General features: G+C 42.2%; 1 protein-coding gene across 6 annotated transcripts in view; it reads right to left on the reverse strand.

The window, feature by feature from the left end:
• Positions 1 to 8,472: 8,472 nt before the first annotated feature.
• Positions 8,473 to 20,563, reverse strand: part of EPB41L1 (erythrocyte membrane protein band 4.1 like 1) — a 190,735-nt gene continuing 178,644 nt past the window's right edge. For all 6 annotated transcript variants that reach the window (XM_033963136.1, XM_033963139.1, XM_033963137.1 and 3 more), the window contains 6 exons: positions 19,009 to 19,071; positions 17,491 to 17,583; positions 15,886 to 15,972; positions 15,022 to 15,102; positions 12,276 to 12,392; positions 8,473 to 9,690 (listed from right to left, as the gene is read on the reverse strand). In XM_033963136.1, coding sequence (XP_033819027.1) covers positions 9,682 to 9,690; positions 12,276 to 12,392; positions 15,022 to 15,102; positions 15,886 to 15,972; positions 17,491 to 17,583; positions 19,009 to 19,071 — 450 coding nt within the window. In that variant the 3' untranslated portion in view covers positions 8,473 to 9,681. The remainder of the gene's footprint in view (positions 9,691 to 12,275; positions 12,393 to 15,021; positions 15,103 to 15,885; positions 15,973 to 17,490; positions 17,584 to 19,008; positions 19,072 to 20,563) is intronic.

A 20,563-nucleotide genomic window follows, 5' to 3' on the forward strand; every position in this document is an offset into this window, starting at 1 on the left:
GAAATTCAGGACCGGCCAGAATGCCTACCTTCCTGGAATGGGTAACTTCGCAGCTCGAAGAGTGCAGCATCCATCCTTCAAAATCGCTCCCATCCAGAGCTGCCGTTCGCCATAGTCATTGCATGTGTCCAGTAAAGGGAATCATGATCCTGCCAAGCCTCTTATAGAGACTCTCCATTGTTACAGACATGGTATGGGGTCCAAGAAGAAGACTTGGTTACTATTATTTTTATTTTGTGAAAGGGAAAATCTTAGCCTTGATAAATCATCTTAACAAAACTGCCTTCTTTTAGATACGATTGCAGAGGGGGAAAATGGGTTCTACTTAGTCCCTCCAAAATATACACCTAGTATTGACAGGTACTTTCTTCCCCAAAATGTCAATCCCACAACTCTTGGTATTCTGGCAACCTTTGAAATATTTAATAATTTCCAGTCTCTCCCTCCCACCTCCCAAATCATATCTTCCAAGAAAAGTCCCATAAAAGATTCATACCAGCAAATCAGTTCATCATCAAACACATTTATTTCACTTTAGTGGATACAAGACCAGTGAACACACGCATACACCACCAAGCACTGAAGGGAACTGGGGCTGTAGAGGAGAGGCAGGAAGAAAATTATTGTAAGACTAGCAGAGCATTGCAGAAGGTTGTTGGTAAGGTGATTATTGTAACTCATGCAATCACAGGCCAGTTTTGAATTATACTTACAGGATCTGTAGAGAAGGATACTCCCTGTAGTACAATGCTCACTCCCCCCCCCTTCCCCCAGATACTATCATTGGGGCAACAAGATTGGAAAATAACAGAATCAAATATTTCAAACAACAGCAAAGATGAACAAGGAGGGAAGGAGCCTTCGCAGAAAGCTCTGGGAGTAAGCTGTCACACTCCAAAATGAGAAGCTTTATCGTTCAAGGATAAGAATGTTTTTGAGCACATGGGGAGGGTACATTAGGAGCATCCTTACCTACTATACCTGTTTGACTTTTCTTAATCAATAGAATAGCAATTCTATAACTTGGCACTCAAGGCACCAATTACATGCTTAAGTTTCAGAATACTGCAATTTATGCATGTGATAGGCGCTACAAATTGACAATTACAAGCATTAATGGTAGGCATTATTCTATTTGTGATGTGTAAATTGTTTTGCGTGCAGCTGCAAAGAGTACTCTTGGATGGGCCATGGGCATGTCACCAAGCAACGCACATTTCTATCTTAGGTATGCCAACTTATGCCAACCATTGACCTGTCATAAGTGGGCGTGCCTAGCATTTGGCATGCCAAAGTGGACTTACGTTCATATTCTATAATGACTAAGGCACGCCCAGAAGCTGTTTATAGGATTGGCATTAAGCACACTCCAATGTGGCGCTTTAATTGAGGTGCCAAGTTATAGAAATACCCCCACGGGGTCTGATTCAAATTTTGTACAAGACTACAAATTGGCTGTATGCCTCGGCTCTACTAGAACAGGTCACATTGACCAATCAGATTGATTATGTCTGCCTTTCCCAGAGAATGAAATGTTAAATATTGCACATGAAAATGTAGCTGAATTAGCTCCTTGTGCAGGCCTGTAAGACTTCCCCACAGTTACTTTGTTCGGTCCTGCAAACAAATCAGTATAACAATAGTTCTAATACTCTCTGGGACTAGACACCTACTCAGTCAATCAAGAAATGAACAAATGCTTTGCCTTGTTATAGATTCTTCAAATAATGGAAATCCCTAGTGGGATTCTGGAATAGAACCTCAGCCGAAAAATTGCTTTTGATATCCTGCTATCGTAGGACTCTGTACAAGCTGATAACGTTTTTCATAGTTTACTTTTGTGTTACTGCAAATAGTATAAAGATCTAAGTAATTTACATGAAAATTTAAACGAGAGGCAAAAGAGGAAAACAAGAGAGGCCTGAGTTGCATTTAATAATTAAAAAGGGGATGGGAAAGGGCAACAAAAGTGATAGTCCTGTTGCTCTATTAATGACTGGCAAGTACAGGGCAGCTAGGAGAAGGGGGTTGATGCTGCACAAGTCTAGCATTGGGCATGGGGAAGGTGGGGTTTGAAAATGGGCTGATGCAGGGGCAGAAATACAGGGTAGGTGGAAGAAAGGGGAACGTGAAAGAAGGGAGATGGAGTGGGGGGTTGATGCAAGGGACTGGTGAGAGAATGGGGCTGCAACTGGGGGTTGAGAAGTGGCTAGCGCTGGATCTGGGAAATGAAAAGGAGGTGGGTGGGAGAAGGGGGCAGATGGGAGGATGAAGTTGTGGCTTAGAAATGACCCTGATTTAGGGGCAAGGAAAAGGCAGCCAGGGGCAGATGCCAGCAGAGGGCCGACACTAGTGTTGGGGATAGGATGAAAGGGGAGGGGGGTTCAGATCTATTAGACTGGGGATGGAGTAGGATCTTATTCTAGGCATGAGAGAAGAGATTGGGGTCCAACAAGGAACAGAAGGAAATGAGAGTTGGGGACTGATGCAGGTGCTGGGAGAAGGACTAGAAGACAGATACTAAGTTGGGACGAGGGAGAAGCAATGGGATATGCAGGAGAAAATGAAGATGAAGGGGTGGATGGATGGGTACCAGGGTTAAGATGGAGGGAAGTTAGAGTAAATGAATCTTAGAGGAGGAGGAGGCGGCAGGTGGCCATATGCTGGAGAAGGAAATATGTGAAAAGAAGCAGGGGTCAAAGATGATGGAAGAAGGGGGAAAAGAGAGGATTATGAAAAGGGTGGGGTGATAAAGGGTAGAAATAAGGAAAGAAAAAAGAGAGCCTGAATGTGGGGTTAAAACAAAGGGGCTGGAGAGGGGATAAGTAACAGGGAAATAACTGGGGGTGATAAACTGGGAAAGCAATGAGTACAAAGGATGGAAATGGGAATGTGGGTGAAAGGTAGGAAATAGGAGACGGGGGAAGAATAAGACAAATGGGAAGAGAAGAGGAAGAGCTAGAGTGGGGAAAGTAAAAGCTAGTAAATAGGTGAACAAAGGAAACTTGAGGATTGCAGGTGGGGAGAGAGAGGGAGGATGACTGAATCCTAGCTGCAAGTAGAAAGAAAAAAGCAAATTGGAGAGAAAAATGAAACAGAAGGAGGGAAGAAGATGGACAATGAAAACGTAGAAAATCGAAATTAGATCCTGGAAAAGGACCAAGGACCAAAAGCAACGAGAGGCCAGCACCAACCCACAAAATGGTCAAACAACAAAGATGAGCTTTGAAAATATGGATATCTTGTTCCATAGAAGAGGAAATGCCTTTCGATTCCTCTTTTTCAGTGTTCTGCTCACAATCTCGTTTCTAGGTATTTGTTCCTATTTTAACTAGGCAACTGTTTATGGTTTTCTTTTGTTACTGCGGAGAAGGATTCTTGTAAAGTGTAGACTCCGTGTACAGTTCTCTTTTTCCAATTGGAGGCGTACTGGTCTTCTATAATATGGTATCAGACAAAAGGATTTACATCGTCTTCAATTAGTACAAAATGCTTCAATAAAATTTATTACAGGAAAAAAAGAAATTGGATCATGTTACTCTGTTATTGAAATCAGCACACTGGTTACTGATAAAACATTGTTTAACATATAAGATTCTAATTTTGGTTTTCAAGACACGTTCTAATCAGTCTCCACCATATTTGGACAACTGTTTAATACCTTATTCACCTTCTCATGCACTACGTTCCCGCCAACAAAATCATCTCGTAATTCCTTCTGCAAGACAGGTTATATATGCATCCAATAGAGATTGCATTTTCTCTTTTAATGGTCCTCAACTTTGGAATGCTCTTCTGAATCATAATTAAAAACTTTTTTGCTTACGGATGCATTTAGCTAATACTTTGCAACGATCAACCTTGAAACCTGAATTTAAGAGCACAAAATCAGCTTTTACTATATATTGTTTAATTTACTTTACTATTACTTTTGTATTTCTATCTTTTTATTTTAGTTTTTTTGTTTTTTTAATTAACTGTAAACCGCATAGATGTTTTGCCAATGCGGTATATCAAATGCGAAATAAACTTGGAAATATTTGCAGGGCTGACTTTTCAGAGGTAGGGTTAATGCAGATTGATTGTCTACTCGTATTACTTCTCAGTTTAGTGGAGGAAGTTTCTGTTGCTTTCACTAATGTGACATCAGAATTTGAGCAAGAAGTCCAAGCAATTCTACTTTGGTACCTGTTTCTGGAAGTTTTATTGGTTGATTTGGGAATGTCCAATGTCAGGGCTGCCCAAGTCCGGTCCTCAAGATCTACAGGCAGGCCAGGTTTTCAGGATATCCACAATGAATATGCATGAGAGAGATTTGCCTGCACTTCCTTCTTGGTATGCAAATCTCTCTCATGCATGTTCATTGTGGATATCCTGAAAACCTGGCCTGCCTGTAGATCTCGAGGACTGGACTTGGGCAGCCCTGTCCTATGTGATTCTATGGCAGTGCTTCTCAACTCAGTCTTTGAGGACCTAATCCCATCAGGTTTTCCGGATATCCACAATAAATATGCATGAGATAGATTTGCATGCACTGCCTCCTTGGTATGCAAATCTAGCTCATGCATATTCGTAGATATCCTGAAAACCTGATGGGTTAGGTATGCCTCAAGGACTGGGTTGAGAAGCAATGCTCTTTGGGAGCAATACTTTTATAGGGTCCTACAATTTAGGTTGCCGCTACTTGCCGAGTACCAGTTCTATAAAGGAATCTGTGTGCCAAGGTTCCATTATAGAATGCTATTCTAAGTTGGCACTGATGTGCCTAAATGTAGATACAGTTATGTGAGGTCTTTGGCAGGCATAACTGTTTGTTCTTAAATGCTTACAGTAAATTTACACCTGGCATAATTCTGCGCAACTGCGCAGTGCAGAATTTTGCACTGACCTTCCGTTCTGCCCCTGGTCCTGTCCCCTCCTCTCATTCTCCCCCGCACAGGTCTGGCCTCTCTCTCTCCGACCGACCTCACCCCCTATGAGATCAGACTTGCCCGTGGGCCTCCCAAGGAAACAGCAGTGGCGTCAGCTGGCCGGCAGAGGCAGCGCTGTGAACAGGTTGCTTGCGGCCAGCCCTGCCTGGGCCTTCCCACTGCCACATCACTTCCTGTAGATAGATGACACAGCAGAGAGAAAGTCCTGATAATGAAGTCCGTGAGCAGCCTGTTCATAGCGCTGCCTCTGCTGTGGCTGCTCTGGGAGGCCTGTAGGTATGTATGATCTTATTTTGGGGGGGGATATGAAGGGTGCATGGGGGAGGAGGTGAATGGGGACATGGATTCTAGTAGACCACAATTTTGGGGAGGGGGAGGAGGGAACATGGATGCTAGGTCCATGATGGGGGAGAAGAGCAGGGAACATGGATCCTGGAATGCAAGTATGAGGGGGGAGGAGAGGAGCGGACATGGATGCCACACTGCAAATAAGGGGGAGAGAGGAGGGGACATGGATGCTGGACTGCAAGTAAGGGCAGAAAGGAGGGAATATGGACTGGACTGCAAGTAAGGGGGGAAGGGGACATGGATCCTGGACTGCAAGTGTGGAGGGAGGGGAGGAGGGGACATGGATTCTAGACCCACAAGTAGAGGGGAAGGAAATCCAGGCCAGAAAGTGGGATAAGAAGGAAGAGATGCTTGACCGTAGAGAGAAGGAGATAGAGGGAAGGGATTCAGGGAACAAGCAAGAGAGGTGGTGAATGGGGTGAGGGGACATGGATGCTGGACCCGGGGGTGGGGGTATGGTAGAGAGAGGAAGAGAGCATGACCAAGACCAGAAAGGGGATGGGAAGGGAGGAAGAGATTCTTAGCCAGTGGAGAGAGGGAGAAAGATGCCAGACTATGGGGGCCAAAGAGGGGATTCAGGGTGCAAGTGAGAGAGGGGTGGGATTTAGAGGGAGAGAAAACTGCAGTTGGAATGAGAGAAGGAACTGAGAAGGCTGGATCCTGAGAGAAAAAAAGGCTGGAAGGAATTTAAGGCCTCGGGATGGGAGAAGTCTACTTAAAACACTACAAACTTTGCAGAATTTTCAAAGTTTTTGCACAGAATTCCACCAGAAGTATAAATTAGAACACTGCTCTAACAATGCTCTAGCACTTATGTGCACATTAACACCCCCCCCCCCCCCGATTCTATCTTTGGCACCCAGCTTTGCACACCCAAGACGCGCACGCAAATTAATTAAGAAGCTCAATGACATCAACGGGGTGCTAACAAGGGGTATGCCAAGCAATTAGATACTAAGTTATAGAATACTACTGTTTTGGTAACAAGATTTACACCAGCCCTTGACATGGCATAAGTGCTTATGTTTAGCGTTCGGCGCCAAAATAAAGACTAACACTAGGATTTTACAAGGGCAACTATGCCCAATATCGCTGCGCGTACGTTTTAGCACCCTTGTACTGAATCGGGCCCTTCATGTGTAGTATTTGCTTCAGAGCTCACTGCAAAAAAAGTCAGTCCTATGGCAAATAACGTGCCGATAACATTAGCATGCATTAAGCATTATTATAGTGGAGCATGATATTAATTTTACCGGATATGGCTGATTTGGGCTAGATTTAGCAATTATAGACTCATAAAATTATTGCTTGAAATAAAGTGTAGTTCCGACTTGGCTTCCGAGAGACTGAGGTGTTAAGTGCATCTATTCAGTGGAGAACAATGAATGACAGGGTGTGTAACCCAGTATCTCCTCAGACCGCAATCAACTGTGTGAACTGCCCCAGTCTGCAAAGACAATACTTGGCATTGGGAATTCAATTAATCCCTGCCCCGCTCAGCAACGAAGGACGGTGACGGGACAAAAAGCGCGCAAGACAATCGAGCGCCGACAACACTGAGCAGACAATTGCGCGCAGGACATCAGCGCGCTGAACTTAAACTTAATTTTAAAGTGCTCCGAGGGTGTGTGTGGAAGAGGAACCCCCCCCCCCACACACACTTAATTTAGTACTGCTGCCGTTGTGGGGAGTATGGGGGGAACCCCCCACGTTACAGAGGAAATTGACGTCTCTTCCCTCTAATGGGGGGTTCGCCCCCCAACACCCCCACCCAATGGCAGCGCAAACAGTACTAACTTAACTGCGGGGGTTCCTTCCCCAAACCCCCCTCCCCTCGGAGCACGTCAAAATTAAGTCCGGCGCGCTGATATCCTGCTCGGTATTGTCGGCGCTCGATTGTCCTGCGTGTTTTCAACTATGAACCATGAAGGACGAAGCAACCAGTCAGGAACAGGAAAGAAAGTTCTGAATTGAAATTCTGCTCTGGGATTGGAGACTATGCCAGACTCCTCAAAGATTGGAAAGTTTCTGCCTACCAGACTTCAATTCCACAGAATCCGTAAAAAAGGAAAATTCGCCACGCTTTCTCTCTTTTGGGGATTGTCTTTGGACAAGCACCAAATCATGCTGCAAAATCTCTTCTACAGGACATGTGCTCCCAGCTAATACCTGAAAAGCTTTCGGCTCTATCATGTGCTTTTGAATGACTGTTCTTCCAGCAAAGGCCTGTATCATAGTGAGTAACTTTTCACTCCATCCTGTTCTCTAGCAATATTTGATCTTGTGGCACATTTTCCCTTGTTTTAAAGATCTTTAATTTGTACCTGCCTCTACTACTGTACCTGCCTGATCTTATAAATCTGCTCCGTAAAAATAAAATTTCCAGTTTGTCTCCACATGCTCTGTTTCTGTTCTTTAATATATATTATACAGAGTTAAGCTTTGAAACAGGCAGCGCTTTCCCCAAATTAATATCTTTTTATAAAAATATATACCTCTCTCTGAGAGTGATATATTTTATTGGTAGAGAATGATTCCTATGAGCATAGAATAATAGTAGGCCGTAACCATCATTTACACCTGCTGTAATCTGTGTCTTTGAGCACGTACATCAAAACTCCACCGCCCCAGTCCCATCCGAGAACTCCTGTGCACGGGTCTTGTGAAGGCAAGCCTCGGACTTGTAGAAAAAAACAAGCAAATGTTCATTCAAAAATCAAAGATGCAGTCTGGTGATGGAAAAACGTTGACTAATAATAAAACCAACCAAGGAGCTTAATTTAAAAAAAAACATTTAATTGTTTTTAGGTTAAAATAGTCACCAGAAGGTCTGCCCAGCGTTACTTTTCTGGGGAAGCCTGGACGTGGAACCAGTCCTGCAGTTTCAACATAAATTCCAGTATATTCTAGAGCTGACAACACATATGACCTGGTCAGGTTCATTAACAGTGCTACCGTATGGAGATCTAGGATGGTCCTAGGGATGGTTAACTACTCTTTATGTAAAGAAAGATTTGATTCAGTTAGATAGGAAATACAGTAAGTTCTTCCCTTCAATGTTTGTGTAATGATGTGCAATGGTTTTGTTTACTGAAAATTCACACTTCATCTTTATTTTCTAAGTATGTCACCAAACATGAACACTAAGATCTGAGCCTGCAACCTTCTCTATCCTAAACAGAGTTACTACCACTGAGCCACAAAAGTGATTCATATTTCATTTTTGTCTCTTTTTTTTTTTTTTTGCTGCCAGCTGCAACAGCCCTTTAAAAGCTAGTTCTGAGAAAACCGAAACTCTGCGTCGCCAACCAACCCACTGCTGGATGGCATTGCGTATCAAGAACACCTTGAACTTGGGGGTGGGTGGGGGGGTGGGAGCACATTTTACCCATAAGCCCAAGAGGCTGTGATAACACCAGGTCCTTCCCTCCTTGCAAGCTTTGTTGCCACACCCAGCTTTAGCCAATCAGATACAAACGTTACATTTACGGCTGCACCAATCCCTCCCACCACACGCGAGGAGAATCACGTCGGCGACGGCCATCATCTGAAAAAACTTCAATTACGTTTTTAAATCGTGACATTTATCTATCCTCCTGCAGAAATAAAAAAAGATGCTAGTATTCTGAGCCGGTACTTGCACAATGTGGAAACCATCAGCACTGTTCATTTTTGTCTTGTTATACATAATCTACATAACTTAAAAATGCATCCATAGAGAAAACTCTACGGGATGCATTATTTTATAAAGGATAAACCATAGTTGATATTTTTTTAACCTAATTATCCTTAGAACAAGAAACTGAAAGAATATAATTCAAAGAAAATGGGTGTAAAAAAAAAAAAATCGACCTTTCTATTTGCCACCAACCTCCCATCAAAAACACTGGAAAAAAATGAAACATTTTTTTTTAAAAGAATTCCTTCTTTCCTATGTTAGATTGTTTTGTTGTATCATTGCATTGCAGTGCTGCTAAGCGGTTATCCTCCTTCCTATAAGCGGAGGCCATTAACCCCAGCATGCAGGTTGGTGTAATGCAGTATACTACGCCAGTCATTTTTGGGAACGTTTGGATAGCCAAGCCAATTTCACAGGAGATCTGCAGATGCTAAAAAATTGACATTGGAATGATAGATTTCATTTTGTTTCTTGAAAAATTGTTCCCCAGCATAGCAACAATACAAGGATGCATTATTTTTGTTTCCTATACATATATATATATATATATATATTTATATATATAAATATATTTTGCTTCTTTCGCCTTCCATCCCGTGCTGTGACTTTGCAGCCCGTTTTGTCTGTGTGTTTTGGAGGAATGCAGCACAGAGATGCTCTTCCAGGTTATTATTTGTAGAGTTTAGGGATTAGAAGAGAGACCCGACCTTACAAACACCAAGGTCAAGATGCCTAGAAATGAGGGGATGGGAGAGAGAAAGAGAAAAAAGGACAAAGAGATCAGTTATTTCATTTTCTCTTCACATCTAGTGAATATTTATTTATTTGGCTTGTGTGCTCTTGTAAATGCTCAGAGATATGACCATATCTCTCCTTTTTTAAAGGAGTACCATTGGCTACCTGTTAAATTTTGTCTTATTCACAAGACTTTAACGCATGCCTTTAAAGCGCTACAATTAGAGAATGACACGGTGACAAAATTCATCACCGTTCCTGTCCCCGCAGATAACCGCGGGAAACCATCTTCATGTCATTCTTTAAGGAGAGAGGGAAGAATCAGAGTACAAATGGCCACAACCACTGACCCGCAAGCTTTGCTTTGAAGAATGCTGGTGTAGAAGGACTGAAGTTGAAATAGACACTAGAAAATGACATGGGATTATTTCCCGCGGTTATCCGCGGGGACGGGGACGGTGATGAATTTTGTCACCGTGTCATTCTCTAGCTACAATCTGGTCAACCAGACTATTTGGGAAAATGACTAGTTCCTTACAGGCCTACTCGTAATTTGCGTTCGGCATCTGCTCATCAGTTGACTTTTGATCGTTTGATGCGATTAGCCTCAACATGTAACTCTGCTTATTTTTGCATTTGTTCGTCGTCTATGGAATTCCAGTTGTGATTCGCTCTGAGCTTTCTTACGTAAAATTCAGGTCAATGGTTAAGATTCATCTCTTTGATCTAGCATTTCCTTGAAAATATTGGGAGTAAAGTCCTCTCGTTGGTAACTATTTAGACTCCAATTGATTTTAATTTTGGATTTTATTTTCATATTTTTTTGCTTTTTAAAGTTAACAATAGAAGCACATAAACATATTTACAAGCAATATATGATATACTGTATGTTTCGCTCCATAAAACGCACTTTTTCCCCAAAAAAGTGGGTGGAAATAAGGGTGCGTCTTATGGATTGAATACCCCCCCCCCCCCCCGTACCTTTATTTTATTTTATTTTTTTACTTCCCTCACTGGACAGCTGTTCTCTCTTCTGGCAGAGCGGCTAGAAGGCAGACGTGAGCTTGTAGCGCTTCCTGCCTGGTCCAGCACTGCTCCCTGAATGGCTGCCGTCAGTGCTGAGATGTACCGTATTTTCACGAAGATAACGCGCACCCGTGTAAAACGCACTCACGGGTATAGCGTGCGGGAAACCGACATATATGTAAAAAAAATTTTATATACCGCACGCACCCGTATACCGCGCATGCTGCCCCGACTCTCCCGTCGCCGCCCGACTCTCCTTTCGCCTGACGTCAGAGAAAGGGCGGGACCGCCGGAAGACGAAGCAGCGCAGGTGCAGGGCTCACAGAAGGGCCGGGACCGCCAAGAGGAAGCAGCAGGACACCGGTAGGAGCTTCTACGTGATGAGGGGGGGATCGGGAGGCTGTGGGGGTGCGAGCGGTCCTTCAGGGTGGGGGTGCGGGTGGGAGTGCGTGCGAGCGGTCCTTTGGGGTGGGGGTGCGGGTACGGGTGCGTGCGAGCGGTCCTTCGGGGTGGGGGTGCGAGCGGTCCTGCGGGGGGGTGAATTGGACGTCGGTGGGGGGGGGAACTATGTAAAAAAAATTTTGTAAAACACGCTCACGCGTATAACGCGCAAGGTTATGCACGGTTTGTAAAAACCATGTATAACGCGCGCGTTATATGCGTGAAAATACGGTAATTCTAGCAAGCTTAATTTTTCTATAAGCTTTTCTATGTTTTAATGGCGTTCCTTTCTGTTTCCTATTTATTTGTAAACTGTGCTGTTGCTAAACCGGTCAAAAATTTTAAGAAATATAAACACTTCAGGTCATACAAAACACAGCGATCAAATTAATATACAATGCTAGGAAATATTACCACGTTACCCCACTGTTGATAGATGCCCACTGGCTTCCTATCAGCCATCGCATCTGTTTTAAAGTAATACTGCATATATTTAAAACTTTAACGTTTAATGAACCCCAATTTATATCAAGATTATTAATACCCCATAATACCCTAGGTCCACTTCGGTCATCAAGCCAAAATCTCTTCTCAGTTCCGTCTCTGAAAATAGTAGGCACGAGACGATCGGACATGTTTTCTGTGATGGGCCCTCAATGTGGAATTCTTTGCCACAATACATTAGAAATGAAAAAGATCTTACATCTTTTAAAAAATCCTTAAAATCTTATTTTTTTAAAGATGCTTTTAACATTTAAACTTTTAAATATAAATTTCTAAATACATCATAGTTTTATTTACCCCCACTCCCTTTTGTGTTTTTTTTTCTTCTCGTTTTTTTCTTCTAAGACAAAAATTGTATAACTTTTCCTCTTTCCCCCCCCATCTCATGTTTGTATTATATGAAATAATTTTGTTAATTTGTTTGTCTTTACTTATTATACTTTATTTTTGATTCTGTTCATCGCTTAGTGTTTCTAATAAGCGATTCATCAAATGTTAATAAACTTGAACTTGAACTTGAAGACCTTTGGATAACGGGCTAGATGGACCATTAATTAGTCTGACCCAGTATGACTATTCTTACAGTCCCTCTTTGCTGCTTGTATTTTTACCTGAGGTTTCTTTTCTTTTTCCTCCAGGGATGATTCTGTCTCTTTGTACACAACAGCTTTGGTTACCAGCATGTCGGGATGCTGCAACTTTGCTTCTTTGATTGCCAAAGCCAGTGCCTTATAAGAATAACAACATTCAAAATATAAAGGCCCATTTTACATAGAATATTAAGATCAGAACTGAAACATCCAGATCAAGACGCCCTTAATTCCAGTATCATTTATAAAGGCTCAGCTGAATATGGCTGAATATGGAGGGAGCAACTGTAGGCTGAACTCATAGACTAGTATCTGATCAACTAGCCACAAATGTACTCCAAAAAAACAAGGCAAAACAATCAGTTATGCATGGTAAATATGCAACAAAAGGAAAGTGGGAAAGGGACAGTACACATCAACCCCGTGATATAACAAAATTTATTTGATACAGCCAAATATTACAAAATAAAACATACATAGTAACCAAACTATCTATCTGGTGGTTCCTAGCAGACCCGACACGGTCCGTGTTTCGGCTCCAAAATGGAAGCCTGTCTCCAGTAGATGGTGCATATGCATTTCAACATCTAAAACTCAAGGCATCATTTTCACGCTGTTTCTGTCTTTCGTATCACACGAGCGATAAATTGTTTTCTGACACAGTTATCAATCGGAGGTTCCTCGAGAGTACACTTCTCCCTCCGTATTCGCTGTGATAGGGGATTAACAGAACCGCAAATGCAGAAAAAAGCGCAAATAACTTTTTCATATGTTGTTCGCTGTTTTCTATTAAAAACCATCGTGAATATGGTGAAACCGCGAATAACATGGTGGGAGACCTGGCCTGTTCCTGAAGGAGAGGCAAAAGACGGTGAAGGAAGTGCTGGGAATCAGTGATTTTCTCTGTAAACGCTTGGAATCAGCGATTTCTCTATACAAGCTGATGTCATTTGGGGGGAGGAGCCAGCAAGCTAAAAATCGTGAATAATCGAAACCGTGAATGCTGTAACCGTGAATACGGAGGGAGAAGTGTACTGACACCTTGAGTTTTAGATACTGAAGTGCATAAGCGCCATCTACTGGATGACCACTGACTCAGTTAAGTGCTGCTCATTATCAGCTCACTCAGTGGGGTTTCACCAGGCAGGAGCCATTCCTGCTCGGTTAAACCCTTTTGAATGTTGGATCCAGAGTGTTTTGTAAAAGGGAGCATATGTGTTCTTGCCTGCATGTGCAGTGGGTATAGCCATTTTACAACTGTGCACATGGGAAAAATTTGTGACACGAACCCAGCAGCTTCCACGTCGCAGTGCTGGCACTTCCACAAATACAGGACATAAAGCTGTTATTTGGTCCATAATAAATTCATTTTATTTCTTATACATTACCTGCAAGCCCCAAAGCTGTTGAATTCAGGGAACGTAGGTATTTCTGTCCCTGGAGGGCTCATTGTCTGAGTTGATACCTGAGGCAAACTTGCCCAACTTTACAAGGGGCTGCAATGGGATTTGAATCGGGGTCTCTTGGTTCTCAGCCCACTGCTCTATTAGGCTACTCTTTGTGCCTTAAGATTTATCATATTGGTTTCTCCTGTCTTTTATTTTCATAGAAACATGATGGCAGATTAAGCCGAATGGCCCATCTAATCGGCCCATTCGCAGTAACCATTATCTCTTCCTCGCTCTCTAAGAGATCCCATGTGCCTATCCCATGCCTTCTTGAATTCAGACACAGTCTCTGTCTCCACCACCTCTTCCGGGAGACTGTTACTCTGCCTGTCACCTCCTTAATTTCATCCTATGCCCTCTTGTTCCAGAGCTTCCTTTCAAATGAATGAAACTCGACTCATGCGCATTTACACCACGTAGGTATTTGAACGTCTCTTATCATATTTTGCCTCTCCCTATTGGCTAAAGCTCTTAACATTTGCGTCTCCTCTTCCTATAGGCTAAGGCTCTTTACTCCTGCATTGTGATGTCATAGAGCTGCCCATGCGCAGTAACCATTATCTCTTTCTCTCTCCGAGAGTTCCCATGTGCCTATCCCATGCCTTCTTGAATTCAGACACAGTCTCTGTCTCCTCCACCTCTTCCGGGAGACTGTTACTCCACCTATCACCTCCTTAATTTCATCCTATGCCCTCTTGTTCCATAGCTTCCTTTAAAATGAAAGAGACTCAACTCATTTAAAAGCCTCTCCCGCCTTTCTTCTCACTTATTATTGAGCTGTTTCAAATTGCAGTCTAGCTTCATCGGGTCTCCAGTTCATAAAGAATATTGTAAGAGGGAGAAAAATGATGTTATGTCTAGTCAGCAGTTGGATGGGAAGTCTCCACCATGCACTGGGTATTACAGGCCATGATGCTGATGCCTGAGCCAAGTTGGCAGCGTGACCCACTAGTGGTCACTCGTTGAGATTATTTTGACCTAATGAACTTTGCAAATCTCGATGACACCATAAATATTCTAAAACAAATCTGGTTAACATGATCCAAGCTACCCGGACACTACACCCAACTATTGTTGGGGTGCAACCAGTCCTTGCTTTTTTTCTTTTTCTGTAGCCCTGATATTTAGGTGACACTTCATTCATGGCTATCTGGGGATTTTTTTCTTTGTTCTTGGCAGGTTACAAGCATCATAAAACAACACGGGAACTGCACATCCGTAGGAGCAGCCCTGCACCCATCAGCTACTTCAGAATGTATTCATAATAAGTAAATAAACCATTAGCTGCAATGACTATCAGAAGCTTTCCATGGGCCTACCTGATCTTGGTCGACATCTTCATCTCCTGTAATGATGATCCGTTTTTCTATCCTGGTCTCTGAAAAACCTCCTTTCACAGTCTGACAGAGGAAGAAAGCAGGGCAAAGTGTATCAGATTCACAGGTCGCAGTGTTCAAGATCTTCCCTATTGATTGCTACCCCTTAATGCCTTGCAACCTACAACAAACCACTGTGCGATCTTTGCTAAATTTAAGAATTAGACAAAGAGCTCACTATTACCCTTGACACAACTTTTTGCTTGCTACATGCTAGTGAAAGGGCCTCATTAATGCCATAACGCAGCCTAATAAATACAGCCATCTATTTGCTGCTTCTTCTGGTATCCAATTATCCTTCTAGTCTGAATGGGATCAATCCTCAGTTGTTTCGATCTTCTATAGTGCCAGTGGATGACTTCAAGGACACTATAAGAACGGGATATATTTAGCTAAAATCAATGGGATACATTTTCATCCAGCACAGTCACCATCATGGTGCTCCATAGATATATAGCTTAAGTTATCTTGTTCAGTAAGTTTAACCTGAACGGATTATCTGTTTAGTGGCTGAATATCACTATTAAACAGATAATTTTTAAGGTTGCCACAATTATGCAAATAACATCTAGCCATGTAGTCATCGAAAAGGCCTAATTCTATCTCCATTGTTTTCGAAACTATATAGACAATAAAATGATGAATTCCTTGACTGCCAGTGAACTCATAATTTCCTTTGAGCGGTGACATTGGCATACAGTTGTCTTAAGGAGAAATGTAAAAAATAGAACCACTGATGGCAACACCAAAATATTCAATTCCTTCCCCTCTTCCTTTGCATAATGCATGACCCTGTCGCTGGGTTACCTTGGTAACGTGGGTAGTGGTTGACGTAGAAAGAGTTTCTGCTACAGCGCCATGGGTGGTTTCCTTCCCAGCAAAACTACTTAAGACCTGCGGATACAACAGTTACCTGCTTCATTACAGACCCCAGCTATAGCTTCTGATTTAATACGAGGGATCTTCAAAAAGTCTCCACACTTTTACTTTTTTTAAATACTATTTATTAAATATCTGAAAAGCAAATTTATTTATTTTAAAATTTTCTATCCCACTTATCTACTAAGCAGGTAACAAACTTTACATATCCATTAGTACATCATCAAATAAACACACTTATTAAGACCCATCATCTTGTATCCAAATCACATAGCAGTGCTCTGTCATCTACTGATTTCATAACGATCAGGTAAGAAAAGCTCTCAAACAGGCAGGTCTTTAACAATTTTTTTTAAAGGATTTAACGTCTACGCATAATCTTAATGTCCCTTTCGTTGAGTTCCAAAGTCTCGGGCCCACTACCGGTACAGCAGCCATACTGGGTTTTTCCTCAATTAATCTCATAGTTAATTCCAACCGTAAATTTCGATTTGGGGTATATTTTCTCTAAATTTTGAATCAGATACCATGGTGCCACATCATAAAGCACATGGTGTATTACAGTCAAAACTATATTTGATCGAAATTCAATAGGCAACCAATGTAGTTTTTCTAGCATGGGAGTGATATGATCATATTTTGACACCTCAGTAATCAACTTAGCAGCTGTATTCTGTATTACCTACAGGGCTTGAATCTTTGCCTTTGTAATGCCCCAAAATAGAGCATTCCAAAGGCAAGCTTACTAATAACAAGACTTTGGACCACAATCTGGAAGTCTAGCATTGATAACATAAATGCTCCCTTAATCACATGCAATATATGATTCTCCATGGACAAGTGGCTATCAAGATAGACAGCCAATAATCTCATACCTGCCATAACAACCAATTTTGTATCTCGTAATTCAACATCTTTTACCCTCAATAAATCTTCATCATGCCCTATGAACATCAATTCTGTTTTCTGAATATTCAATTTCAGAGCAATCTCATCCATCCATTCCTTTTGTTTTATTCATGCACTCCATCAATTTTTTGTCGCACAAAATCAATCCACGATTCCACAGAGAAAAAAAAAAAGCAATTATCGTCTGCGAAAATACGATATTTAACATCCAACTCCATCAAAACCATTCGCAATGATGCAATATGCACATTAAACAGCAAAACAGAGAGTGCCGAACCCTGTGGCATACCCCTCTTTGCTGGAAATGTTGCAGACATACCCTCACCTTTCAGAACTGTACCCCCTACACCACTCCCCTGCAATTTACTCAACAGGATCAAGGGATCAACTGTATTGAAAATGGTTTTACAATACATTTTCCCCAGCATCCTAACTTCTTAATGCCATCAGAAAAGAATGTTCTTGGTTGAGTGTGAAAATATGAAAAGTGTGGAAACTTTTTGAAGAACCCTCATATATTCTGTTTTTGTAAATGTACTTCTTTAGATAAGAGTTAGTTAACTGGGTGTGTGTCTTGATAGAAAAAGCCATCTTTGCTGGCACCAATCATGCTTTTTTACTTACAGGAGATACTGAGCGAGTCTCGATCACAGGTGCTTGAAGGCCTTGTAATGCCCCCACTGTTATTGTCTGCTTGCTGGTCTTAGGACACTGAACCTGAAGTAAGAAAAATGTCTTTAAAAATCCAGAAATTTGGGATTTTATGCTAACAGTTTAAAAAATTCAGCACCTTTCACAATGGAGTTGGGTTTTCAAAGCTTTTCTCCACAGATTTAAAAGGCCCATTTTATAAAGAACACTGAGATCAGAATTCAGATGTCCGGGTCAGGGATTGCTCAGTTCTAACGCTAATTTACAAACAATTCTGCCAAACATACGAGCCCTTCGTAACAGACCTGTTTTGGTCCAATCTATTATATTATCCCAGTTAGATTATTGTAACGCCATTTATCTTGGCATCACTAGCCGCGAAGTTGATCTATGGAAAGAGCAAATTCGACCGTGTGACTCCTTTGCTTTTCTCTCTCCATTGGCTCCCGGTTTATTTTTGAATTCAGTTTAAGTGTTTATGTCTTGGTTTTAAGATTTGACAGGGTATCTTTGCGCCTCTCGTTCTTCTGCTATGGAATGTTTCTAGATTTTTCCTATGCGAGAGGCATTCGTCGATTTGAACTTTCTCTTCCTTCTAGGAAAGGAATTCAAGGAGTTAAGAATTTTAGTAGCTCTCTGGCATTTAAATTTCCCCAATTATGGAATGAACTTCCCCTCATTTTGAGGTGTCCTAGTTCCTTCCAACTCTTTCGTAAACTTCTAAAAACTTTTTTTATTCGCTAAACATTTTGAAAACTAACTCTCTTGTATTTCAGTTTACTTTATTTTTTTTAAAAAAATTTTATTGTTAACTAGGTTGAGCTTCCTTTGGTTGAAGACCCGGTATATAAGGTTAAGTTTTAGTTTAACATGCAGAAGTGTGTGCGTTTTTGCTGGTATGCACAGTGGCGTAGTAAGAAGGGTGCGGGGGTAGTCCTCCTAAAGGCATGGCACCCCTCCTCCCGCTCCTCTCCTTGCTGCGTGCACGTGCCCCTTTGCCTTTCCCCGTATATTTTTTTACTTCCTTGGAGCGAGGTTGCTGCCCGCGTCGGCATCGGCGCTCTCTCTGTCACTTCCGGGCCCTGCTCCTAGGAGGTGACATCAAAGGGCGAGCCGCCACCGACATGGGCATGCTGCTCACGCTGGAGAAGTCAAAAAGGGAAGGGGGCATACACAGGGAGTGGCGCCATCGCCCTGGGTGCCGCTCACCCATACTACGCCATTGGTTATACATATAAGCAGCATGACCCTGGTAGTTTCCAAGTATTAGTGGTGGTGTTGCACATTTAGCAAAACCATTTTATAAACCTAGGGGGGTCGATATTCAGCCAGTGGAATGAGCATTTTGCCAGTCACCACCAGCTTTGTCCTTGGATATGCCAGGAAAGGCATGATGACAGTCTACAATGCTGTTCACTTCTAGGACTGGTGAAGCCACCCTGACAGACCCAGCAAGATGTTTGCAATTGGTTTGGAAGGCCACATGCTTACTATGGTTTCCGTGGTAACAAAACTCGATAATATCTCTTCTTCACCATTAGGCCTTCCATCAACCTGTCAAGAGGAAAGAGATGTCATAAGCCAGTCACAAAATATGTTAATGCATACTACAGTATATGCAACTGTAGAGTGATATTCTGAATTATTAGACTACATTCTGAATATTACATGTTCTAAAATATATTTCTCCACAGAAACTTGCCAGTTGCACTAAGCTCTGAGAAAGATGCTGCTATTTTGGAGACGGGTATGTACCTTTTTGTTCATTTTTGTGTGGTGGAAGGGGGTCAGTGAGCACTGGGGGAGTGTGGGGGGTGTCTTACCTTGATACGTGCAGTGGTCACCTGGTCAGTTTGGGAACCTTTGTGGCCTTTGGACACTTCTAAAACAGGTCTGGTTCCAAATGTCTAAGTTCTATCCAGGATGTCTTGCAAAACATTTGATTATCGTTGCGAGATGTCCAAGTCTAACCTTCTCTTAGGCAGGCCCAAAGCCTGCCCATAACATGCCTCCACCATGCCCATCTCATGCTCTGGTCGCACAGAAGCTGGGACACCTCGATAGATGTCCAGAATGGCAGTTTTGATTATTTGCACTTGGACGTCCTGGTGATTAGGATGTTCACGTGCCGATTTAGGATTTTTTTTTTTATGTCTGTGTTTTTTTGAGAGCCCGATGGTGTCTGGAGAAAAAGGAACACCCCATTTTCCCAAATAAGCCCCAAATATCCTACTGCAGCAGGAACTTTGGCCTGAAATTTGAGTCATTTGGGAGTACTTTATTGTTCAACAGGATGGAACGCCAGCACTTCCAGCATGCAAAATGGTTGAGCTCTTAATTAGTGAAACCCCAGAATTAATTGAGTCAACAGCTCAGTGGTCTCCAAGACTCTGTGAACGTGACAAGGTTGAAGGAGGACACTTTGGAAAATACGAGGCACCTAACTTAATTAGTAAATTGGCTTCAATAACGAGCTCATAATTAAAAAAATACAATTTAATTGGGAGACACAATTCTACAAAAGAGAGGCACCTATCGCACAGTGCCTATGGGCGCCTAACTCCAAAGTAGGCGTGTTTACGGGTGGAGAAAGACTTAAGCACCGCCAGACACGATTTTGTAATGGGCGCTTAAGTGTGATTGACATGAAATAGGCCCCAATTAGAGAATCTGGCCCTTTATTAATTAAGAAACCTCCATTATACTAGTGTGTTTGTATTTCTTTATTTATACCCCGCCTTTCCCAAGGCGGGTCACAATAGAATCACATACAGTACAACAAATCGAACATGTGATCATGTTGCAAAGAGGCTACCAGCGCCTCGCATCAGAAAATTAAAAATCAAGTCCCATATTTCATCTTACAGAAGAGGCGTTTCATTCAACATTGTCTTTAAACTACTCAAACTTGTTTTGCTGTCGTAAATATCCCGGAAATGTTTTTTTCAAAGGTCATACTAAATTTGGAAACAGAGTATTTTGAGGCTACGTAAGGGTCCCATTTTTTCCCGATACCGTCTATATAATGGTGTTTACTATCCGGCTG

The sequence above is a fragment of the Geotrypetes seraphini genome, chromosome 11 (assembly GCF_902459505.1).
Source record: "Geotrypetes seraphini chromosome 11, aGeoSer1.1, whole genome shotgun sequence".
NCBI classification, from domain to species: Eukaryota; Metazoa; Chordata; class Amphibia; order Gymnophiona; family Dermophiidae; genus Geotrypetes; species Geotrypetes seraphini.